Source organism: Strix uralensis, chromosome 4, assembly GCF_047716275.1.
Source record: "Strix uralensis isolate ZFMK-TIS-50842 chromosome 4, bStrUra1, whole genome shotgun sequence".
Lineage (NCBI taxonomy): Eukaryota > Metazoa > Chordata > Aves > Strigiformes > Strigidae > Strix > Strix uralensis.
In genome coordinates, this window is record NC_133975.1 from 90,190,333 (window position 1) to 90,212,380 (window position 22,048).

A 22,048-nucleotide genomic window follows, 5' to 3' on the forward strand; every position below is an offset into this window, starting at 1 on the left:
TCTGTAATGATGTGATAAGTGCAAACTTAACAATGGGCAAGAAACAAGCAAGCGTTGAAGAAACATACAAGTGGTGGAGTATTGGAAGATGCTTGTGGCTCGCTTCTTTCTTGTGAAAGAAGAAAACAGTAATGACTGCATTTACCCGTAGCCTTTAGCACTTCCAATGAGGGATTAATGTATAGTCTTGACAATTTTTTTGCTGAGCAAGATTGGTTGTGCAGGTGTCTAAATAATAAATGGAGTTGGCAAAGGTAATGGGGATTTGCTGAAAAATTAAATTATTTCTTTCAGGGCACAATCAACTGTTCATGATTTCTTGGAGGCTCAGTATAAAGCCCTGAGACACACTTTTAACATGAGAGCCTCAGCTGTGTCTGTAAATATTACATGAATTTTTTGGCTTGCAAAACCAGTATGTTGATTTAGATACAAATAAGGCATTTGGCAATAAACATGCAATATAAGTGTCGTGCATCCAAATACCATTTCAGGGACAGTGACTGCATATGCAAATGTTATGAATGGGTTTTATGCAAGTGGGTTTGAAAATGTGGCTTTTCCTTCTCATAGCATACTTAGGACACCATGCTAAAAATGACAGTCTTATAAAAAATCAAGCAACCTTCTGCGGATTATTGAGGCTGAATTGAAAGACTTGGTAAAAAAGTTCATCCAAAATAGATACACAAATCTCTGTTTTTTTGATTCTTTTTGTAGGTTCGACCTAAACCAGTTGCCCAAAATAACATTCCTATTGCCCCAGCACCTCCTCCAATGCTTGCAGCTCCTCAGCTTATTCAGAGGCCTGTGATGTTGACAACAAAGTTCACACCCACCTCTTTACCCAACTCTCAGAATTCCATACATCCAGTTCGTGTAGTTAACGGGCAGACAGCAACCATAGCCAAAACTTTCCCTATGGCACAGCTCACCAGCATCGTGATAGCAGCACCGGGTACCAGGCTCGCTGGACCTCAGACTGTACAGATCAGCAAACCAAACATTGAAAAACAGGTACAGATAAGTGTCTACTAATGCACCGTACTGGGTTTATCGCTTTACTGTGCCAGTTTGGAGAGGATGACAACCATGGAGAAATTTTCAGTGGGTACTGGAGATATTTGTGTACCAACAACAGTACAAATTATGGAATGACTTGCAACTCTTGGGGTAGAAGTTACCATTTTTTTTTAATATGGGCCATTGGAATCTTTTTCTCATGCTTCAGTGTTTTTATGCTCCGCCTACTGTCTTAACTTCAGTAGTTTATAAGCAAGCTACACAGCAGGGCTGTACTAGTATCTTGGACTGAAATCCATGTTCATATCAAGCTTTTAAGAAACACTGGAAAAATATTTTCTATGTTTCTGTTTTTCAAAGGGTGGCTACATGAAGGGCAAAAATTACACAGAATCATAGGGGTATTTAATACCATAAATGTAGCCATTTCTTCCTTGATCTTGCAGTCTTGTGATTGGAGGCAAAATAATATCACTCAGCTTCTGAAGACTGATAGTTCCCCATGACTAAATGGGATTGATTGAGTGGAAGGGAGACCCTCAGAAACAGAGAATTCTAGATGTTTAGCTTTAAATTCTCTCTCCAGAAAAGACTTTTCTAAAATGAAACATAACTTTAGTCAGTGTGGATTGCAACTGAAAGTCCTTGCCATTCAGTTCAAGTAAAGCAGTCTTCTGTTTCATTTTAACTCTTTCATATATTATATGTTACTAATAGTATGATATTGTATACTGTATAATACATTGTCTACAATATATAATATTTATGTAATTTATATAAATACTAGTAGTATGTATTTCACTTCTAACTCTTTCATAGTCTAATGTGCCTTGAAGTTACCTTCTGCTTTTGAAGTCACCTATGAAGGCTGTGAAAATCATGTGCATGAAAGATATGCTCTTGCTCAATTCTGCTTATGAATTCTCATGAGTAGGTTCTTGTGTACCTCAAGGCTGTTCCACAAGTTACTCGGCAATGCATGCTCTTTTTGTATGATTTGAAGTTGTACTTCTACAATATTATACTTTTGATGCCTATTCCTTTTGATGTCAGCAATATTCGTTTGCTCTTCAAATAATTACTGGCAATTCAACTGTTGAAAAACATACAGAAGAATGGTGGTGGATTAATAATACATGAATTTTTCTGTATGTTTTCTCCATATCATAAAGGGGAAAAGTTTGTATCTCTGTAGCCTACCTCACTCAGTTTGTAGCCTCAACAGCTGTGCCACAGGCTGAGGATTGTCATGCAGGGTTTGTGATACCGTTGTAGAAGATTATGACTTCAGAAAAGAAAAAAGCTTCAGAAACATCTGAGGTTGTAGGATTCAGAGAGACAGTTTTTGACCCATTCGTAATTCTATGAAATATGAAGACTGAGGAGTGAGAAGTACAAAATGCATGCGCCATGCAGAATGGTTTCTACCTGGAAGTCTTCCATAGGATGCTTTTTCTTCAAGTGTCTGTTAGTTTTCCCATACCATGTAGTGATTTCTGTAATGGAGTTAACTCTTAAGATGATTTTCATTGCTTGCGTGGGTTAATGGAGTCGTGGTAAGGCTGTTTCATCCTTTGTTAAAGGAAACCACTTTATTTAATATTCCTCTCACCTCAAATTCCTCAGTTAAGTCTTTGTTACTACACGCCAGCTTTAAACTGGTTTTCTCCTGTATCTGCAAAAGTATTTGTTTTATTTTATCAGTCAAAGTAAAAAAAGTCTTGTCACTGAATGAGCGAAACACTGTTTCTTTTCAGACTATTAAACCACATGTGGAAGCAGAAGAGAAGCAAACAGAAAGTCGTACAGTTACTCCACCTGCTGCACCGAAGCCAAAACGAGAAGAAAATCCACAGGTATCAGAACACACCCAGAACTTTATTTTAAGAAAAAAAGGAAGCACTCTGTCCTTCAGAAAATATTTTCCCCGCTCTGTTCCTTCAAGACTCCTTAACTTTAACATTCCATACATTCCTGTTGGACAGCAGTAGTTGATAAGGCTACAGAATAAGAAATCTAAATAAATGTAATGCATTGCATTTTTCAGTCCTGGAATGCATTTGAGTCTTTTGTAAGTTAGAAGATCATAATTCCCCTCTGATACTTCCTTCAACCAGAAGGCTTAGATTACAGTGTTGATTTCCATTCCTTTGAGGTTTTAGACTTCTGGAGTTATTTTTAACGCTGGAGAAACATCTTTATTTTGCTTTATAAAATATTTCTGCTCTGGTGAGCAGGATGGAAAGAGTCATGTATGTTCACATTCTGCCCAGGTTTTATTCCAGTTTAGGTCGTTGGTTTTGCAGGAAAAGAATGGCCAGAATGGCTGTTTCTTAAAGCCTTTCTTGGAGCTTTGGAACTGGTTACAGCTAAATGCTCTGCTACATTTGTTTTTGTAGATGAATTCAAACTGACTACTGTGTGATCATTAACTGTTGTCAGTACAAACTCTGTTTGTTACATGTCTGTGCACTTCCTGCATTAACATTAGAATCCTTTAAGAAAGCCATAGCCCTTATCGAACGGCAAACGTAAACCAGAGTTGCTCCTTGTAGTTCACAGTATATGGAGAATGATCTTCAGCTAGCAATATTTTGCTAGCAATTGTACCGTGTTGCTATTACTAAGAGCCAATCACATAGTCACTCCAGTGTTGGACTGTAAGTAAAGAAACTGCTTTCTTGTTCCCAGCTCTGCCAACTCGGTGATCATGAGCAATTGGCATTGCCCTGTATCTCAGCCTAGGTTCCCATCTACAAAATGGGACTATTGTCTATCCTCTGTAGAGCAGTTTGACATACGTGAATGAAAAGTGATTGCTAGAAGCAAAGTATTACTAATAACATTTTTGTTGCTTAGTTACCTATCAACTGACTTTAAAGAGCCTAAGTGACAGAGCTCATCGTTAACTGTTGGACTTGTCATGATCTTTTTTTTCTTCCCCCTCACAGAAACTTGCCTTCATGGTGTCTCTGGGACTAGTTACTCATGACCATCTGGAAGGTAGGAAAAATGTCTTACACTGGTTCTTAGGCTCCCTGTTTCATGGCCATTCTGAATTGGAAGTATGGATCCAAAATATTTCTCTATTAAATGCAGTGTTTTCTTGAACAAAAGTACATTTGGGATGTCTGAACTCTTGATCTGACTTAGTTTGTTGTGCATACTTTTGTATTCCTCTTATTACATTGAAATAAGGCGGTTGCTTATGCAGCGGAGATCAGTGACTGGGAAGAAAGTGGTGGTAGGAAAGAAATTTGTAGCTCTGATGGTAGGAAAGAAATTTGTGACGATCCCGTTGCTTTCTGGACAACCCCTGTATCTGCAAAGTCACACCATAGACAGTTTTACTGTAACCCACATCTGGATTTTTCATGTATTTCATGGGACTGTAATCTGTAGTGAATGGGTTAATAGATTACAATTGGGTTTATAATTTAAACTCCTTAATCCTATACAGTGAAATAGAGCCTAACATTTCAATGGCTTGCATATTTCTGTACTGTATTTATGTTTAAGAATCAATAAGGTTACCAGAGGCTTTTAGTTTTAGATCCCCATTACACTGACCATGAGTTTAAAATGTCCTAGTCGTGGAGTGATTGGTGAGATGAAGGCAGTCATTTCATTTATTAGTTGAGCACTGTGTGTGTATTCCTTGTCAGCTCTTAGTTTTCAAATGTTCAGAAATCAGCAGTATAACAAAGTTGCCTATATTCAGCATGATTGGTGTTCTGTAGAAATCTTCACAGGTCTCTTCACATGCAAACTGAATTCTGAGGACTTTAAATAATTTCTGAGACCCATTGTTTTCTAACCTGAATGCTTTGTTTTTACAAGAAATCCAAAGTAAGCGACAAGAGAGGAAAAGAAGAACAACAGCAAATCCAGTGTACAGTGGAGCCGTTTTTGAGCCTGAGGTATTAATTTTTTGCTGGGGGAAGCTGGTGTTTTCATTCTGAGCCTGTGTGTCTTTCTGCCATGTTGCTACCTCGTAGGCTGTCTCAGTCCTAACTAGATGGGCAAGCTATCATTTATAATTCAGAAGGCCATTGCAATGATATGACCCACAGATTTTTAAATACTAAATACATTGGGATGTTCTTCTAATATTTACATCTTTTTCTTCCTTCTCCTGTGTAAAGCTGATTAGTCTTACTATTAGGTCAGCTTGTGTATCAGCCTGAAGCAGTCCAGATGTCAGTGGTGTAAAAAAGCTAACCCTTCTGAAGCTGTGCTTCAGAAAACAGAACAGCCAGTAATCTCACTTAGCACTACTGTGCTGTTCCTCAGCTATTGCATATAGTAGTTGCTAAAAATGTTAGCCAACAAAAATTGTTATATTCTTCCCTGCAGCGCAAGAAGAGTGCAGTCACGTACCTGAACAGCACAATGCATCCCGGGACACGTAAAAGAGGTGAGGTATACTTAGACCTGTCTCCCTGCTGTATGCCTCTTCCTCCATCTTGCATTTGCAGTCCCCTTGTTGATTTGAAGAGCAAAACAAAGGAGGACTCTACAATACTTCATTTGTCCAGTAAACTTCCATGTTAGACAAAGATCATGACTTCTAGGGATTAGCATAGCAAGTTGTATTGGGCAGCTCTGTGTTTCATTTCAGTTTCACTCTTCAAATAAAATAAGATACAATAGATAGAGCGAAGTGAAAGGTGCAATGTTTGAACATCATTTAGTGGTATAAAGCTGCTGTCAAGATCCTCTTGTTAATAACTAAATTGTATTTTTACTGTCAAGAAGAAGGTGGTAATGGAAAAAGTGTCTGTGTCTTGAATAGGAGAGGAAACTTAGTGTGACAAAAGCCTTGTTCCCCACTGGGTGTAGAGATGGGTCCTTTAAAAGAATTTGTCTTGAGCAAGAAAGGCTATCGTGCTCATACTGAGCACTTTTCTGCAACCAGAGTGCCACTTGTTCTAAAATGAGATACGATCTTTCATATAGGTATGCAGTATTATTCAGGAGAAATCCTTCTTTAGAACAGGTGAAATTTTAAGACTTAGATTATGGTGAAACAGATGAGTCAGAGCAGCATAGGAGAGAACGTGATACAAATTTTTGTGCATGGCACTAACCACACATATATGACAATCTTTCCCTGATTTTTGATGATTTTCTGCAGTCCTTAAAGACTCATAATACCTTCTCTACTCCTGAGTTTTCTGTCTAAAAAAAGTAATCAATCAGATTAAAAAAAACACAGTTCCACCTAGCACTGACCAGTTTCATTATCTTCGATTTTTGGCTGCAAGGTCAAATATTTGAGATGTGCTCTCCTTGATGTACCTCTTCAGTCCAGCAGGCAATGTGGCAAAGCTGACACTTCTGCAGCTATACTGTTTCTAAATAAAAGACATCAGTCTCTACTGCCATCCTCGAATAACATTAAATGTATTTTTTAAAATTATATGATGTAGATTTTAGAGAGAGAGAGTTTTGCATTTACTCTGGGGATAAGTAAATGTTCCTTCTTCTAGTAATGATTTCTTAATTCTGTTTTATAACTCATTGTGAACAATTACTGTATCAATGAAAACAATTGCATTCTTTTGTACTTGATAGTCTCTTAGCCTGTTTTTGCTACACCGACTGCTATTATACCTCCTTTTTTTTCTCACACCCTGTTGTGAGCCTGTACCTTGCATCAGCACCAAATCAGTAGCACACATTTTCAATTGACAAAAGATTTGGAGGTATACATTTGTTTTGTGATTTAGTAAAGCAATATATTAGGTAAAAAGCTTATGCAAGCATGTGCCCTTGAGAGCTTTACTTTAATTCTAGATGGTGCTGAGCATGTCAGAAATTTCAGCCATGGACATCACTATCAGAAATCCATTTCCAAGGACATACTTAGCCCTGGAACATATCCAGACCTTAAATGCAAGGTTTAGCATGTTAATAGGTATAGACTGACAATCTGTAAACATAAGATCTGGGGAATTATTCCTAGATCCTAACTTCTTTATGTTTACCTATCCATAAATTACCCTGGAGAAGGGAGTCAGAAATCATGGTTACATACTGGGTTTTTGCTGTCTTGCTTTACATGGATGATTTTATGAAAATTGTTACGAACACATTTTGCACTTCTGCTAGTCTAAAGGAGCACATAGGAGTTGTGAATAATCAAACATACTTAACCAAGAAAGTCTAAGAAAGAATACAGAATTTGAGGGGGATTTATAGTGGAAGACCAGTGGTAGGTTACAACTGGTACTGCTGGTGTTTTGGGTCAGACAACAGGACCTGTTCTTGAGGTAGCCTAATTTAAAAAATGTACTGGTAGAGTAGAAAGTGCTGATCTGTAGGTGAGTGGGTTTAAAAAAAGGGGAAGAAAAGGAGGGGGTTGGTGAGTGTTGGCCTCTGATAAAGGACTTAACCTTTGTGTAGATTTATGCTGGCACTAGAAAGATAGGGAGGTGTGGGGTAACAGTAGAAAGGATTTAATAGTAGTTATTGTAGCTTCTCTCTAGCTTTGATGCCAACATGTTTTCCCTAAAAACTGAATAGCCTCATTTCTAGGAGTGGCAAGTGTCCCCATGCTGCTTTTGTGGGAGTGATTCTTTGACCCTCTACAGAGCTTATTTCTATTTCCTTCTGAAATACATCTTTTAAATGTTCTTTCCTTGCAAAATTCTACTTAAAGATTTCTAAAAAATGTTTAAATCTTTGCTTCTGTCCTTCCACTTGTAACTTTTATATTAACTTCCTCTCTGTGCTACATCATTTCCTTTTTCACGCTAGCCAATGAGGACCACTGGCCAAAGGTATGTAAGATCATTTTTCCTTTTTTTTTTTTTTTTTTTTTTTTTTTTTTGTGTTCCCTGTTGTTAATATGTAGGTCGTCCACCTAAATACAACACGGTGCTGGGGTTCGGGGCTTTGACCCCCACGTCCCCTCTGTCCAGTTATCCTGATTCCCCCGAAAATGAAAAGACAGAGACCACATTTACTTTTCCCGCAGCTGTTCAGCCTGTGTCCCTGCCTAGCCCCAGCTCCACAGACGTAAGTAACTCTTGGGGTGGGGGTTACTTTTAGAAAGATATGCAGAAACAACCACAAGGAAAATCATTGCAGATTTTGTTTCTTTAGGCTCACTCGTCATTTGTCCTGATTTAGTGCAGTGAAACAGTCCAGCATTCTTTTAACACCCTTCCTTTTTCCCCCTGCACCTATGTTCTTGTCCTGTGGAGATTTTATTTATAACTCCTTCAGTGGATTGAAACATTGGGAGGCACCAGGCATGCTACATGAGCTCATTTCCTTTGTGTGGTGTCTGAGATCTTGTCTGACTGAATTGAATCTGTCATCCATGAAAAAGGGGGAAGGGGAGAATGAAAAGTATTACTTACAGACCATAATAACAAAAAGTTGTGGTGTTTCGGTAACGAGAGGAGGGAAACAGCCTGGGTCACGCAGAACAGCCGACAGCAGCGTTTGCAGCACTGGTTTGGCAGTTCTGGTGTACTAGTGTAGCTAAACACATCACCTCTGTGCTCAGATTGCAGTATCTCTTTTGAGTGAAATCTTGTCATGTTGTTATCATTTATAAAGAAGCGAGTGTCCTTATTTTAAGTTAATTCAGAGATAAGATTTGCTACTCAAAACACAACCTTTTTTAAGTTGCTGAGAACTGTCCAGTTATTTCATTGTTTCTATTTCTTGCAAAAACATGATGAAAAAAATGACAGGTCATGCGTAAACTTTAGAAGATAAAGAGTGTGGGAAGAATTGGACTGAGTCGCTGTTTAGGTGCAAAATGGCATACTGAAGGAACTGTACGCTATGGTTTGTCTGAAAGTGTACTGTGACTGTTCAGTATGGGTGAAACAATTCATTGCACAAAAATTCTCAGGATTTGTAGTGTACTTCCAGTAAAGTGCTTGCATTTTAATGACTAGTGCTTACTGGGCACAGTTTAAAAATAAAAAGGTGCTTGCTTATTTCTTCATACCAGTGCTGCAAACTCCGTCTGCAATGTGAGTCAGAGTGGTCTCTTTTTTTTTTCTTTTTTAAACATATTATCACATATAATTGAGGCCCAACCATTTGAAATGGGCTTTAAGGAAGAGTTGGGCTGCTTTTATTTTCATCTATGCAGTTGCACCACTGTAAGTACATAGACTGAGAGACCAACTCTACTGACCACATACAATAGGGAATAGAAGCCAACTTTTTGCCTCTGAACTGTATTTGTTCTGCAGAGGTAACAGGAATAGAACTAGTGCAAGTGTGTCTGAGTCACTGAAATAAATAGATGCAATTCTGATACCCAGGGAATACGTATGTGAAATTAAAAGGTTCTCTTTTATATAGTCATTTTTGAGAGCAGAATAGCACTTGACTGTAAAAACACTTTCCTGACAGTCAAATGAATGGGACTGTGGAACAGCCCCGCAGGGAGGAGGTGGGGCAGCCCTGTCTCTGGGGACTTCTAAAAGTAAGCAGCACAAACAACTAGCAAACATGCTGTAGAGCACATTTTTTACATTGGCCCCAAGAGAAGGAGTGGATAATGTGGTGGGGGTCTTTTCCATCTCTGATTTGTGTGTGTATACTGCTGAGTCTTTTCCCACTGTGTAAGAGCTCTCAAAACAGTATTATGAGTTGTTGCCCTGTTTTCTGCAGTGCCTTATGGCAGTAAGCTAAATCAAGAATAGTGAATTTCAGTAGCATTCAAATCTAGTGCTGAATGCCCTGAATTTTCTGAATTTGGATAGTATTTAGGCCTAGGTTCTGGCTTGCTTTAATACTCATTAACTAATGAAAGTAAAAGTATTTTAAAGGAGACAATGGAAAATTACACAGCAGGTAATTAACATTCTCTCTTACCTGAGCATATTATAATACAGAGCAGTAGCACTCTTTCCCCTTTAGAATCATATATAAATCTCCTTTCACATGTTTCCAGACAAGTCATTTAGTTTATACATATGAAACAACACTAACATTTTTGTGGGTTTAATTATTTAAAAGAATTTTTATCCTGAAGTCCCATTCAATGCATATTTGCTATTGATTGGGCTAAATTGGTAGACTTTTCAGAAATACTTGGTATTGCTGTCCAGATAAAATAAAATACATATGAAAGTAGAAAACATATTTCAAAGTGCTCATAAATTATTTTTTTTAATTAAAAATAGACTATTAAACAAAATTTGAACCTTTGGAGACAACCAGATATTGTAAAGGAAGTAAATATGAGATCTGTGCTTCTGTCATTACATGTTATAATTCTTACTAATCAGAAAGAGAAGAATGATTTCCCATTGCCATCATGAGCTGGAAGGTTAATTCTGTTAATATGTTCTCATAAAATTGCTGTATAAGCTTGTGCAGTCACATCCCTTTTTTGTGACTCGTTTTCCCCCATTTATACATTTTGCATGGTGCTTCCTTTTCCCATCTGAGTTTTGAGAACTTAGCAATACTTGTAAAAACCTTTAGCATCCTTGGCTGGGAAAGTGCTATATATTGCTGGAAAAGTACTGTATATTTAAACACCAACAGTACAAGTTGTGCTGGAGGTGAAGAAAAAGAGGAAAATCAGGTCTTTGGCATTTAAGGAGCTTGCAGCTTAATTAGATGTAGAACACAGTATATACTGAAATGCTCATGCCACAGTTTATGACCAGTGCTGCCACTGAGAAGAACTGTCCTGCCCGTCACCAGCAGTCTTTTCTCATCCCTTAAATGCCTCTTCTGTTGTTCTAGCACAGATATATCTGAGGCCACATTGTGATCTGCATAAGAGAACTGGCATAGCTAAAAATTGTTAGTGCTAGCCAAGATCGTGCCCTAATCCAGTTAATTTTATAGACACACACATTCTTGTGCCAGCCTCATGCAGGGGTACAGAAATAAGTGTCTGGACATAGAGAGAAGGCAGGATGGCTTCTTTTGGCAGTGAGGCCAGCCCATGTCATGTTGAAGCGGGTCTTCTCTGTTAGCGGATGACGTAAATATAGTAAGGTCTCTCTAGTCCAGATAGGACAAAAAATGTTGTCTCTAGTTACAGCCTCCAGCTTTTGGGGACTTGAAAACACATGCCTAAGTAAAAGGCTATTTCAGAAGTCTCAGTTAAAACAATTGAGCAGTTCCTCAGACAAATATAGAAGAAATATTTTTGCATTACTTTGCTGAGAAGATCTAATTCCTATAGGCTTTAGAATGGAAATCTGATATTTAGCACTCGAGTAATCTTTGTCTTTAGTCAGCCTATGAAAATTACAGATCAGGCCAAGCACTTGGCACCAGGCACCATTCTATTTGGCAACTGGCTGTGAATCACTTGGTTATGTGTGATTCTCCCTCACACAGTAGTGGCATATTCACCTGGAAGATAGTAATTGCCTCTAAAGGTCAATTACTCAGCAGTAAGAACAGTGTAAAAATCTCTGTTCTAGTGATGGTCCATGTCTGTGGTCACAAAATGCCTTTTTATTAGTGAACTTTTTATATGAAAATAGTGTTTCAATTGAGAGGAGCGTTAGAGAACATTCAGATTGCAAAATCAAGCCCACAAAAGTTAGGAAATGCAAAAATTATTATTACTTCTGACAACTTAATTCACTTGCATCATACATTATGATCATCTTTATTTATATGGTCAAGAACAATTCCTGTTGCAGAATATTTAGTTTTCCCATGTTGTTCAAGTGAAACATACACATAAGTATAGATATTACGTATTCAAACACACAAACTACAGATACTTCTGATTTGATACTGTATTATTCAGTTCTGTTGCCTAAAGCCAGGCCCTGCTGCTCTAGACACTTTATAAAAATAAAGAAAACTGCTAGCTGTCCAAAAAGCTTTCATTTATTTTCCTGGTTTCTCGGTGTGGAGGAAGTAGAGCAAAAAGTGACGTTAAATCACTTTTTATGGTCTCCATTCTGAAATTATTCTTCAGTCTCTTCAGCCTGTAGCATGTGTTAGAGCAGCCTCAGTGAGCTCTGCTCTAGCCTAAGCTGGCTGCCTACAGCCTTCACAGAGCTGGTCCAGAAGTTGAGATTGAGATTGAGGGGTGCATGTCACAGTATCAAATCCAGCCCCCCTTTATGCTTATATTTATTAACTGCCCATAAAACCTGGGGCGTTTCTTTGGAATCAAACAGTGGCTGGGATTTTTGTAAGGTCGACTATTAATTCTGAGGAAATGCCCTGAATTTTACATTACCCAAAATAGGACTGTGGCTTCTGTGCATGTGTGTTGTCATCTCAACGCATTCAGCCGCACTGCACACTGACCAGCTGTGTCACTTCAGGTTTCGCAGCATTCAGTTGAATTTAGAAGGTTCTGGCTCTTAAATTTCTAAGTGCGTCCCCCTCAAGAAACAACTGTATGTGTCTCTTGTGTATGTCTCTTTCTGCAGGGTATTAGACAAAACAGGTTTGGTTTTCAACACACCAATAATTTTGCACCAGAGCCACTTACCAAGTGCCATCATGTAGTCTGTGGCAACCAAAGCATCTTAACACATGTAATTCTCTAGAATGAGAATTTTCTTCTAAAATGTGAGAATTTTCCTCTTAAATTTTTTCCTCCGATTGCAGAGGATTTTGTTTTAGCTTATATGACATCTCCTGCCTGCCTCCTTTTCCTTGTACTCATGAGGAAAATAAGTTCTTCCCAGCCTGGTTACACAGATCACTTCATAAGAGGCATGAAATGTCACTCATTTAGTTCTTCATTTAACGCTGAGGAACTCTGGTGTTAAAGGATGAAGCAATACCATAACCCAGTGTCATAGTTTAACCCCAGACAGCAGCTAAGCACCACACAGCCACTTGTTCACTCCTCCCCTCTCCCAGTGGGATGGGGAGTTGAATCAAAAAAAAGTAGAACTCGGGGGTTGAGATAAGACCAGTTTAATAACTAAAATAAAATATAGAGGGTAAAATATAATAATAACAATAATAATTATGAAATATAATAATACTTGTAATAAAAAGGAATATAAGAAAAAGAGAGAAATAAAACCCAAGAGAAGACAAGTGATGCACAACACAATTGCTCAGCACCTGCTGACTGATGCCTGAGCAGCGATCTGCCCTTCCTGGTCAACTCCCACCCCAGTTTATACACTGAGCATGATGTTCTGTGGTATGGAATAGCCCTTTGGCTAGTTCAGGTCAGTTCTCCTGGCCATGCTCCCTCCCAGCTTCTTGTGCACCTGCTCACTGGCAGAGCAGGGGAAGCTGAGAAATCCTTAACTTAGGATAAGTGCTACTTAGCAACAACTAACACATCCGTGTGCTAATAACATGATTCTCACACTAAATCCAAAACACAGCACTGTACCAACTACTAGGAAGAAAATTAACTCTATTCCAGCCAAAACCAGGACACCCAGCTCTCAGTGATCCCTGGGAGTTACGGAACCAAAACATGGCACTGAAAATTCACTAAAGATTCATCCTTTACAAAACATGACATCAGTGCTAACCTTGGGAATTAAGAGAAGAATAGTCTTACCTTCAAAGAAAGGCCTCATCAGCAATAGAGCCGGGAAATAGAATTCTGAGCAGATTGCTTGTGTGTCATTACTCTAATATGTTTAATATTTTATCCATAGTAGAGATTAGTGTCATTTCTCTTGCCCGGCAACTTAATGTGTAAGTGCACGGCCAAATCTGCTATCACTCCAAATTGATAGAACTTACCCACACACATGAAAAGACCGTATGGAGCAAAATGAAACCATGCACAGGCTGTTTTTTCATACAGGGGGAGTGTACACGCGCAGTTTGACTCAACATACACATCTTAAGATCACGATCTTGCAGATCTGGTGTATGTGTGAAACTTTAACCGAAGTCAGTGAGAAGTGTGTGTTTCAGACTCCAGGTGGGGCCTAGGTTGCCAGCACAGCCCACAGGCAGTGAGAGGAGAGGGCTGGGGTGCCCCTCTCCTCCCCTATGGATGCTGAGCCATCTTTCTTTCATGCCTCTTTGTTCAAATATCTGAAAAACAAAGAAAAACAAACAGAAACACCACCACCACTCCAAGCATGAGATGGGAGTAACAGGAGGAGAGAGAGAGAAGAAAAAGTGACAAAAATCAGACCTACCTTTCTGGGAAGTTAATGGCTGTAGAAAAAAAATTCTCTCTGATGGTGATGCAATAGTAACTATACCTAGTTTTTTAAGAGACACTACCAGTAATGTTTTCAATTATTTCTTTTTAAAAATCCTTAGTTAGAAAATTTCTCTTAGTATTCCTTCGTCTTGGCTCTCAGCTTATGTTAGTGATGAGACATAAACTACTCTCTATAGAGAATGAGAAAAATTTGAGTCACAGCTTTTTTTGGTGCAACTTGAGCTAACCTAAGTAAAGTAAAAAGAACTGTCTCAGAACATAATTCATTCTGTTCTTTCTCATTTACAAGCACAACACCTTTTCCTTCCAGTTTCATTTTTAAAGGTGACCTAAATATTTGTTCTTTTAAGTCACTCAATTGGGGTTTCTGATGCTTTGTTACTGGCAAGAGACAGCCTCATCAGCATTCCTGAAGTGGAGTTGGGCTTACATCCAGAAATGAGAAGGGTTAAGAAAGTGGGTAGCTCATCACTTTAGGCAAAAAAAACCAGGGTCAAGGGGGAACCTTAAAGAGGAAAGGCTACAGGGTAGCAGCTGTTAAGAGAAGCTACGGTAATAAGTATTTGCTGTAACATTTCGCCTTGGGAGGGCAGGGGGAGTGTTTGGGAAGACAGATGTCAGTGTTTGTGATATCCTGCCTGGTTTTCCTGTTTAACAGCCTAAAAAGGGCTTGACCATTTGGAATCCCCTTAGAAATAGTTTGTGCTGTAAACTTTGCATTCAACTAGGATGTAGATGTCAAAGGTCAAAGTTCACTTTTTGCTTTCTCTCTCTCTCTCTCTCTCTCTTTCTGTCACCCACACCCCTTCCCCTCAATTTTATAGGGCGATATCCATGAGGATTTTTGCAGTGTTTGCAGAAAAAGCGGGCAGTTGCTGATGTGTGACACATGTTCACGTGTTTATCACCTGGACTGTCTGGACCCGCCTCTGAAAACCATTCCCAAGGGCATGTGGATCTGTCCCAAATGTCAAGACCAGGTATTGTTTGTCAGACAGGGAGAGTTATATACAATGCACTACAAAGATTTTGCGGTCTTAAAGGAAATACCCAGATCATTTGGCTTACTTAGATCAAGACGGCCTGACACTGAACAAATCTATTTGATCTGTAATAAGGCTTGTGTGAATTTGATCAAATTACCTCTGATGGAATGCGTGCAAATACAAAACTAGGTCTTGCTCCCAGATTTGGGGTCTTTATTTGTTGCCCTTGTGTTTTTACTCTTTTTCTGGGCCAAAGCACGCAGACTTTTGGGAAAGGTTCTCTAGGACCCACAGAAATCTTGCTGTTCATCTTAAGCTTGTTGTATCTTCAAAAGTTATTAGTATATGCTTCCGGACAAATAAATAAAACATTTGCACAAGCCTACCTCGATAGATAGATCAAATATAAGCCCCTGTTTGCTCATATAAATCAAACACCGGAGAGGTCATCTTCAGTGATCTCTTTAATAATATCATCTAGCATCACTATAATGAGGATAGGCGAACAGTTTGGTGCTTCTTTCCAGATCCCTCTCTGAAAGTACACAATTGAAGTGAACAGATTATATTTTAATATTTTGTTTATAATTGCATTGAGATTACAAGACAAAGAAGTAAACTATCGTATTCCTAACCCTTACATGGAACGCCAGAAGTTGCAAAGGATTGCTGATAATCAGCAGCCTGAAGCTGTTAGTGTTCTGTCTAATGTAGCATATTGTTTGGTTGCCCACGTGACCTTCGGTTAGCCAGATGGTAACGTAAGAAAGCAGCCTGATGTACAGTATGCTGTTCAGAAGGATGAAAATGTAAAATTCGAGTGACTTGGCCAGTGGCAACAAGAGAGGAGGGTGTGTTACCACTTCCCTATTCCTGCTCTTGCCTACTCTCACCTTATCCCTCCTGTTTATTGCTGTGATAGGTTCCCACAAAATTAGGGGGAAAAAATCTTGAGTAATTTTACTGTAAAGTGACCGAGTCCTCTATCTTCTGGGACACCCCTCTGATTCATTAATTAAAAATACATGTCTTTCCTCTCAAAATAAAGTTTGTTAGGAATGAATATGTAGGAAGGATCTGAAGGACATAAATGGTGCTTACCCTTATAAAGAGAGTTTGACAGCTCTATTAAGATGATTCTGATAAGAAGGGGAGATAGGACAGTTTCGTGTTTTACTAGCCAGGAAATGTGGTGTTTGAATGTATGGTGTGGAGACTGTTTTGTGCCATGAAAACTTTTCTCCCAGAATGACTAAGATCAGCAATTTGTCTGAACTATGAAATAATGTTTATGTCTCCTGGCAAGTTTGAGTTCAGATATATTATCCTTTCATTCCTCTTTTAAGTTGTTCAGTTTCATTAGTAGACTATTTGTGGCTATGGAGGGAGTTTGAGAAAATGCTGACATTTGTAAGAAACAGGCCTGCTTTGTGGGAGCCACAATACAGTTGTGAATAATTCCCTCTGTTAAGTCTCAGAACAAGTCTGTGAAGCTTCATGTTAACAGGGCTGAGGCTAATGATAGCCATAAAAGAAAATCCTCGGTCTTTCCCTCTTCCTCTCTCTCCTTTTTGCTTTCTTAGAGGTAGGTTGTGTACCAGCTAAATCTCTGAACACTTTTCTTTCAGATGCTAAAGAAGGAAGAAGCAATCCCATGGCCAGGAACTTTAGCAATTGTTCATTCATATATTGCATATAAAGCAGGTAGGAAAATGGAGAACAACACTTTTGTTTCACTTTTAATAATGGAAGATGTTATTTCAGGAATGGGGTAGAATGGAACTTCCTTTACAAAAGGAAATTAAAGGGGAAGAACCTTAATCATTAGTGAAGTGAAAATAGTATTTGTTAAGCCTTCTGTGATGCTTGTGTATGTAGGTGAAGTTTTGGGGATGGTTTAGTGCACAAGTTGTTGAATTGACTTTAAACACAATTACCCTCTTTACATGAAACAGTTTAGACCCTCTATCCGCTGTTGTAACAGGAACATTTTAAATATTTTGATTAATATTCTGTTTTGCAGCAAAAGAAGAGGAAAAACAGAAACTACTTAAATGGAGTTCAGATTTAAAACAGGAAAGAGAACAACTAGAGCAGAAGGTCAAACAGCTCAGCAATTCTATAACGGTGAGCATTGCCCTCCCTAATAACTCTGCACCTGTGTTCTGGTGCTAGAACGCAGAGAGAAAACTATAGAGTGACTCCACGTACTAGACCTGTCTTCCGCTGGATTTACTGAGAATTGAATGAGCGCTTTTTCCTTTGCTTTTTAGGACTTTGGGGAGCAGGAATGAAATACAGGCATCATATACTTACGTTGAGTCACTTACACATGATCCATGCTGACCGTATATTGTAGACGTACAGTGATCTATAATATCAGCAGGTGACAAACATGACCCAGAGCATTATTGTCTGTGGGCAGTAGATTAAGTCAGATTCTCCAGTGGCTCACTTAAATAAGAATGGTTGGGCCTCTGTGTGTAATAAGAGTCTTGGTGTGCTTTCCAGACCTTCCTAATACAAATGTTTACTCATGACTGACTCTCAGGCTCTTGACACATTGCCTTGGCAGTCAGCAGCTGGACACTGTGCGTGCCTCTGCATCATATTAATTAGATGATGGCATACTTCAAACCAGAAGCTGTAGTTTGCACCTTAGTTTCTCTCAGTAATTGGAGCATACATATTAATTTTCTCTCTATTCTCACCTTAATATGCAAATCGGGCTCTTGAGTTGCCAGTGTAAAGTTTGTGCCCCTCTCTGAGTGTAACCCTAGCCAGTAACACAGCATGAAAAACAATGAAATCTCTTGTGTGGCAGCATCTGTAAAGCTGGATACGATAAGTACGGACTTTTCTTTTCAAATACAGATGCACTTTCTGGTCTGCCTGTCTTTACCTATTAGAACAAAAGTAAGTGTCGCATGTTTATAGACCTCTAGAACCTGATGATACAAGTAAAACGATGGTGAGCAGACAAGTGGTGAGAGATGCTAGTTAGCAGTTCTGGAGACTGTCATCTTTTGGTTAGCAGTAACCTGAGCAGCACTAGCGCACTGTTTCTCAGTGATGTACTGAGGCAGATGCAAGCCCTTAACATGAGGGATTCACAGTAGGTAAGGAGAATGCTTTATTTTCTATGATCAGGTAATTGTTCATACTTCCATTGGAACTGCCAAAAAAAGACACATTAGGTCTAAATTTTGTGGTGCTTTCATGATGCCATGAGCTGCCTGTGAAAATAGTAAAGCTGAAACCAACTGTGTCTGGAGATCAGCGTGGATAAAAGGTTTAAAAAATGTAGGAAGGTTGCCATCTTCGTGTAAGAACCTGAATGTTACAGACATAGCTACCATCTCCTCCTTTTTGAGAGTTTCAAATATAGATATAAGCAGTTTTTCACCCTTGAAACATAATTTGTGGGCTTTTTTTAAAGTTATCTTACCCTGACTCTTAACTGATGAGCTAGCTAGGTTACTACCGCTTCTAAGAGAAAGAAGTGGTCACAAAATAAGATTTTCAAGTGAAGAAGGGCTTCTTTTTCTTTTCAAGTGCCCCTTTATTTATTGAGAGGAGGAAGTGATGTTCCTGCTAAAATGTACGTGAAAGCAAAGGCTGTATCCCATTAGTGGCATGCACACACACTGTCAGCAGTCAGCTGCAGTAGGATGCCTGAGTTTGCAGATCTGAGCTAAAGAAATTTCAGCAATGCAATACTAATAGAAAAAATAATAAGAACATATACTTGGAAGTTTCCCTTCAAAGGGAACACGAAAGGATGGAGCTGTGTTCATTTGCAAAACACCTTGGGATGAAAGGGGGCCATACCAGGTGACAGCTACGCACTGGCAATTTAATTCCTCAGCCTGCAAACAGGAATTCTCCTGTGAACACAGCCCTGAGACTCTTTTTCTTCTAGGCTGGGAAAGTGAAATTGTAGCTGCAGTCTTTTCTGCATGCTTACATTTTGATCTGTGAATATCGTGTTCCTTCTCTTACCTTCTTTCATTCATAAGCTTGAACTTATTACTGCTTTTCTGTTTTGCTGCAGAAATGCATGGAAATGAAGAATACCATCCTTGCAAAACAGAAGGAGATGCACAGCTCCTTGGAGAAGGTAAAACAGCTGATCCGCCTCATCCAAGGCATCGACCTTTCAAAACCCATAAACTCTGAGGTCAATTCAGTAGCCATCTCCAACGGCATGGACTCCACTAACAATACTAATGCTGCCACCTCCACCTTAGCCCCCTCCCCTTCCCAGAGCTGCATGGTGAACTGTAACAAGGGCGATGAGACTAAATAACACAGTGAAGTTAAGAAGGAGCCAAGGGAGGTGGCGGCGAGGCGGAAGAGCAAAATAACGAAACTCTAGAAAAGCAAAACCGGATTTCTTCTGGAAAGTGCAGAATTCTTTAGTTCTTTGGTTCCAGAGAGAGCGTGAAGATGCTTGTGCCAGGCGGCACCGGAGTTTGCCAATTGATCCTTCTTATTCTGTGTGTAATGCAAAGTTTGGATCATGTTACATGAATAGTGCCAGCTGGGGGTTCTTTGCCAGCACCATGCCAAGTGAAATAATATATTTACTCTCTCTATATTTTACACCAGTGTGTGCCTGCAGCAGCCTCCACAGCCACTATAGGTTTCTTTTATTTTTGTTTGGGGTGAGGAGCAGGGATGAGGGAGGAGAGCAGGTTTCAAATCCTTATTTGCAGAACAGTTTGTTTAGCTAGGGGAAAACAAAAACAAGTCCAAAGAGCCTGTGGGCTTTTCCTGTTTCTAAACTCTCAGTACTATTAAACCAAAAAACCAGAAATATAAATTATCAAATCCCAGTGCCCAGAAGGGACAAGTCTATCAAATAAGCAGTATTTACTATTGTTTAGACAGGAGATGTACAAAAGGAAAGGAGATGGACTTTTCACTGAATAACCAGCACATGTACAGGCTGAGGATCTACTGTCCCAACAGCTTTGGGTTAATCCTGTTTCTTCACATTAAACAACAGACATGCTTTGCAGAATTGGTTTGGGTCCTCACACTCATCCAGAAAGCCTATGTTGGGAATGGGAAAATAGAGGGCCAGAATCCAGGGTCAGCTTGGAGCATTGGATGGAGGTGTCCCAAGAGAAAGTGTGCATCGATTACTTGAAAATGAGATCCCAACCCTTTTCTATAAACAACAAAGGTATCCTGAACAAAGTAGCACATGACCCAGATGTGTGAACTGAACAGAGAAATGTCCTTTTCTTTCACTTCCTTTCTCTTCTTTTGGTAACAAGAACTAAATAAGGAATAGAAAAGCTGTTTTTCAGGCTGACAGTCTAATTAAAGAGGTAGATGGGACCTTGCATGGTATAGATTAGAAGTAATAGTGTCAGTGAGATACAGTGAGTCTTTGTGAGTCCTTGTGTCATCGTTTTGGGCACTGTTTTTTTATGCAAGGGCAAAATCTTTGTATCTGGGGGAAAAAAAACAACTTTTTTAAATTAAAAAGGAAAATAAAAGATATTGAGGTCTTCCTAGTGTTACTTAAAATAAGATCAAGGTAAGAAACATTGTAAAAAAAAAAATACAAAAGTGCTATTTGTTTCCTAAACAAGTGATTTCTATTAAAAAGGTGTCAGAACTGGAGAAAATGCTGTGTACTTAGAATTTTTTAACACAGACTTTGCTTATTTATGATGACATTCTGCTGTGTTTGTGTTTTAAAATCCAATGGGACAGTTTCCATAGATTATACCATACATGCTACTGGCTAAACTCTAAAGAGAATCAAATCCTACAGTGCTGATCTCACCGCACCTGGAGGATCTGCCAGGCTTGTCTCTGCTGTTGCCATATCTCCCCCATTCTTTCATGTGTTTGTAACCCAGAGAAAAGCAGTTGGCAGCGTGCTTGTTTAAGGCTTTTGTAGTTTTGTGATACGGACTGATTAGAGCTTGAGAATGAAAGACAGTGAGTTGGCTGGACTGAAATCGCCCTCTGTTATACCCTCTTGTTTAAGGAGTTCATCTCTTACGTATAATCTTTTCACTCTAGATAGCAAAGCTTGCCTTGTGCTTCCTGTAATTGTGAGGTCTGTCTCAGTTTAGAGTGTTGATTCTGGTCACTTAGGGTTGTGTCCCAGAGCTGCCTAGTTTCACTACTGCACATAAACATTTGGGCAAACGCCGTTTCCACTGGAAGTACTGGGAAAAGTCCCTTTACTTCCAGTGGGAGCAGAGTTGAGCCACTACACACACAATGTGAGGCAGAGGCCCCGGTGTGGTGCCCTTGAGAGCGTGCGTTGGGTGGTGAGCCAGACCTGCTCAGCTGTTTCTAGTGGAAGATAGAAAAGCTTTGGATTTCAAGGATGCATTTCTGAGCAAGAAGTGAATACTCCAGACACTACATAACCTGAGAGAGTCTCTTTGCTGCCACAGCCAAGTATGCTTCTGTGGGATTCTTGGAGCTGTTTTCTTCCCTCTCCTTTAGGTTGCCCTTCTGCCCTTTATTAAGGACTTTTATTCCTCCTGCAGGAGTGTGTACTATTTTCAGCTCTGAGTTCAGAACTGGTATCCAGAGTTCTCACATTTGTCTGTAGTTGGGAAAGTGACTCTTACGTGCACTTCTCAGCTGAACCTGTGATAACCTCGACTCTGTCTTTTGATGTTTGAGTTCTGTTCTGGAACTAGCAGAGCTGGAGGGGTAAGATAGCTCAGGTGGCAGGGAGACAGCTGGGCAGGCGATGTCAAAACTGAGCAAACTAAAAATGGCCTTGCATCAACCCAGTTACCAGTGGGGGTCATTACCACAGCGCAGCACTGGGCCAGCAACGCGTAACGTTTAAACAAGGGACTGTATTTCAAGGGATAAAGAGGAAAAACTGATTGTGAGCCTTCTTTCTTTAGAATATGAGCCAGCAGCTAAC

At 39.4% G+C, this 22,048-nt stretch overlaps 1 protein-coding gene across 10 annotated transcripts in view; it reads left to right on the forward strand.

Moving 5' to 3' along the window:
• The window catches only part of PHF21A (PHD finger protein 21A), a 133,760-nt gene extending 112,986 nt beyond the window's left edge, over positions 1 to 20,774 (forward strand). For 7 of the 10 annotated variants that reach the window (XM_074867755.1, XM_074867758.1, XM_074867760.1 and 4 more), the window contains 10 exons: positions 721 to 1,017; positions 2,781 to 2,879; positions 3,975 to 4,026; positions 4,864 to 4,943; positions 5,380 to 5,440; positions 7,883 to 8,046; positions 14,971 to 15,126; positions 16,761 to 16,836; positions 17,156 to 17,259; positions 19,187 to 20,774. In XM_074867755.1, coding sequence (XP_074723856.1) covers positions 721 to 1,017; positions 2,781 to 2,879; positions 3,975 to 4,026; positions 4,864 to 4,943; positions 5,380 to 5,440; positions 7,883 to 8,046; positions 14,971 to 15,126; positions 16,761 to 16,836; positions 17,156 to 17,259; positions 19,187 to 19,441 — 1,344 coding nt within the window. In that variant the 3' untranslated portion in view covers positions 19,442 to 20,774. Of the gene's footprint in view, positions 1 to 720; positions 1,018 to 2,780; positions 2,880 to 3,974; positions 4,027 to 4,863; positions 4,944 to 5,379; positions 5,441 to 7,785; positions 7,809 to 7,882; positions 8,047 to 14,970; positions 15,127 to 16,760; positions 16,837 to 17,155; positions 17,260 to 19,186 lie in introns of all 10 variants that reach the window. The other 3 variants (XM_074867762.1, XM_074867763.1, XM_074867764.1) reach the window with 1 other exon arrangement.
• Positions 20,775 to 22,048: the final 1,274 nt, after the last annotated feature.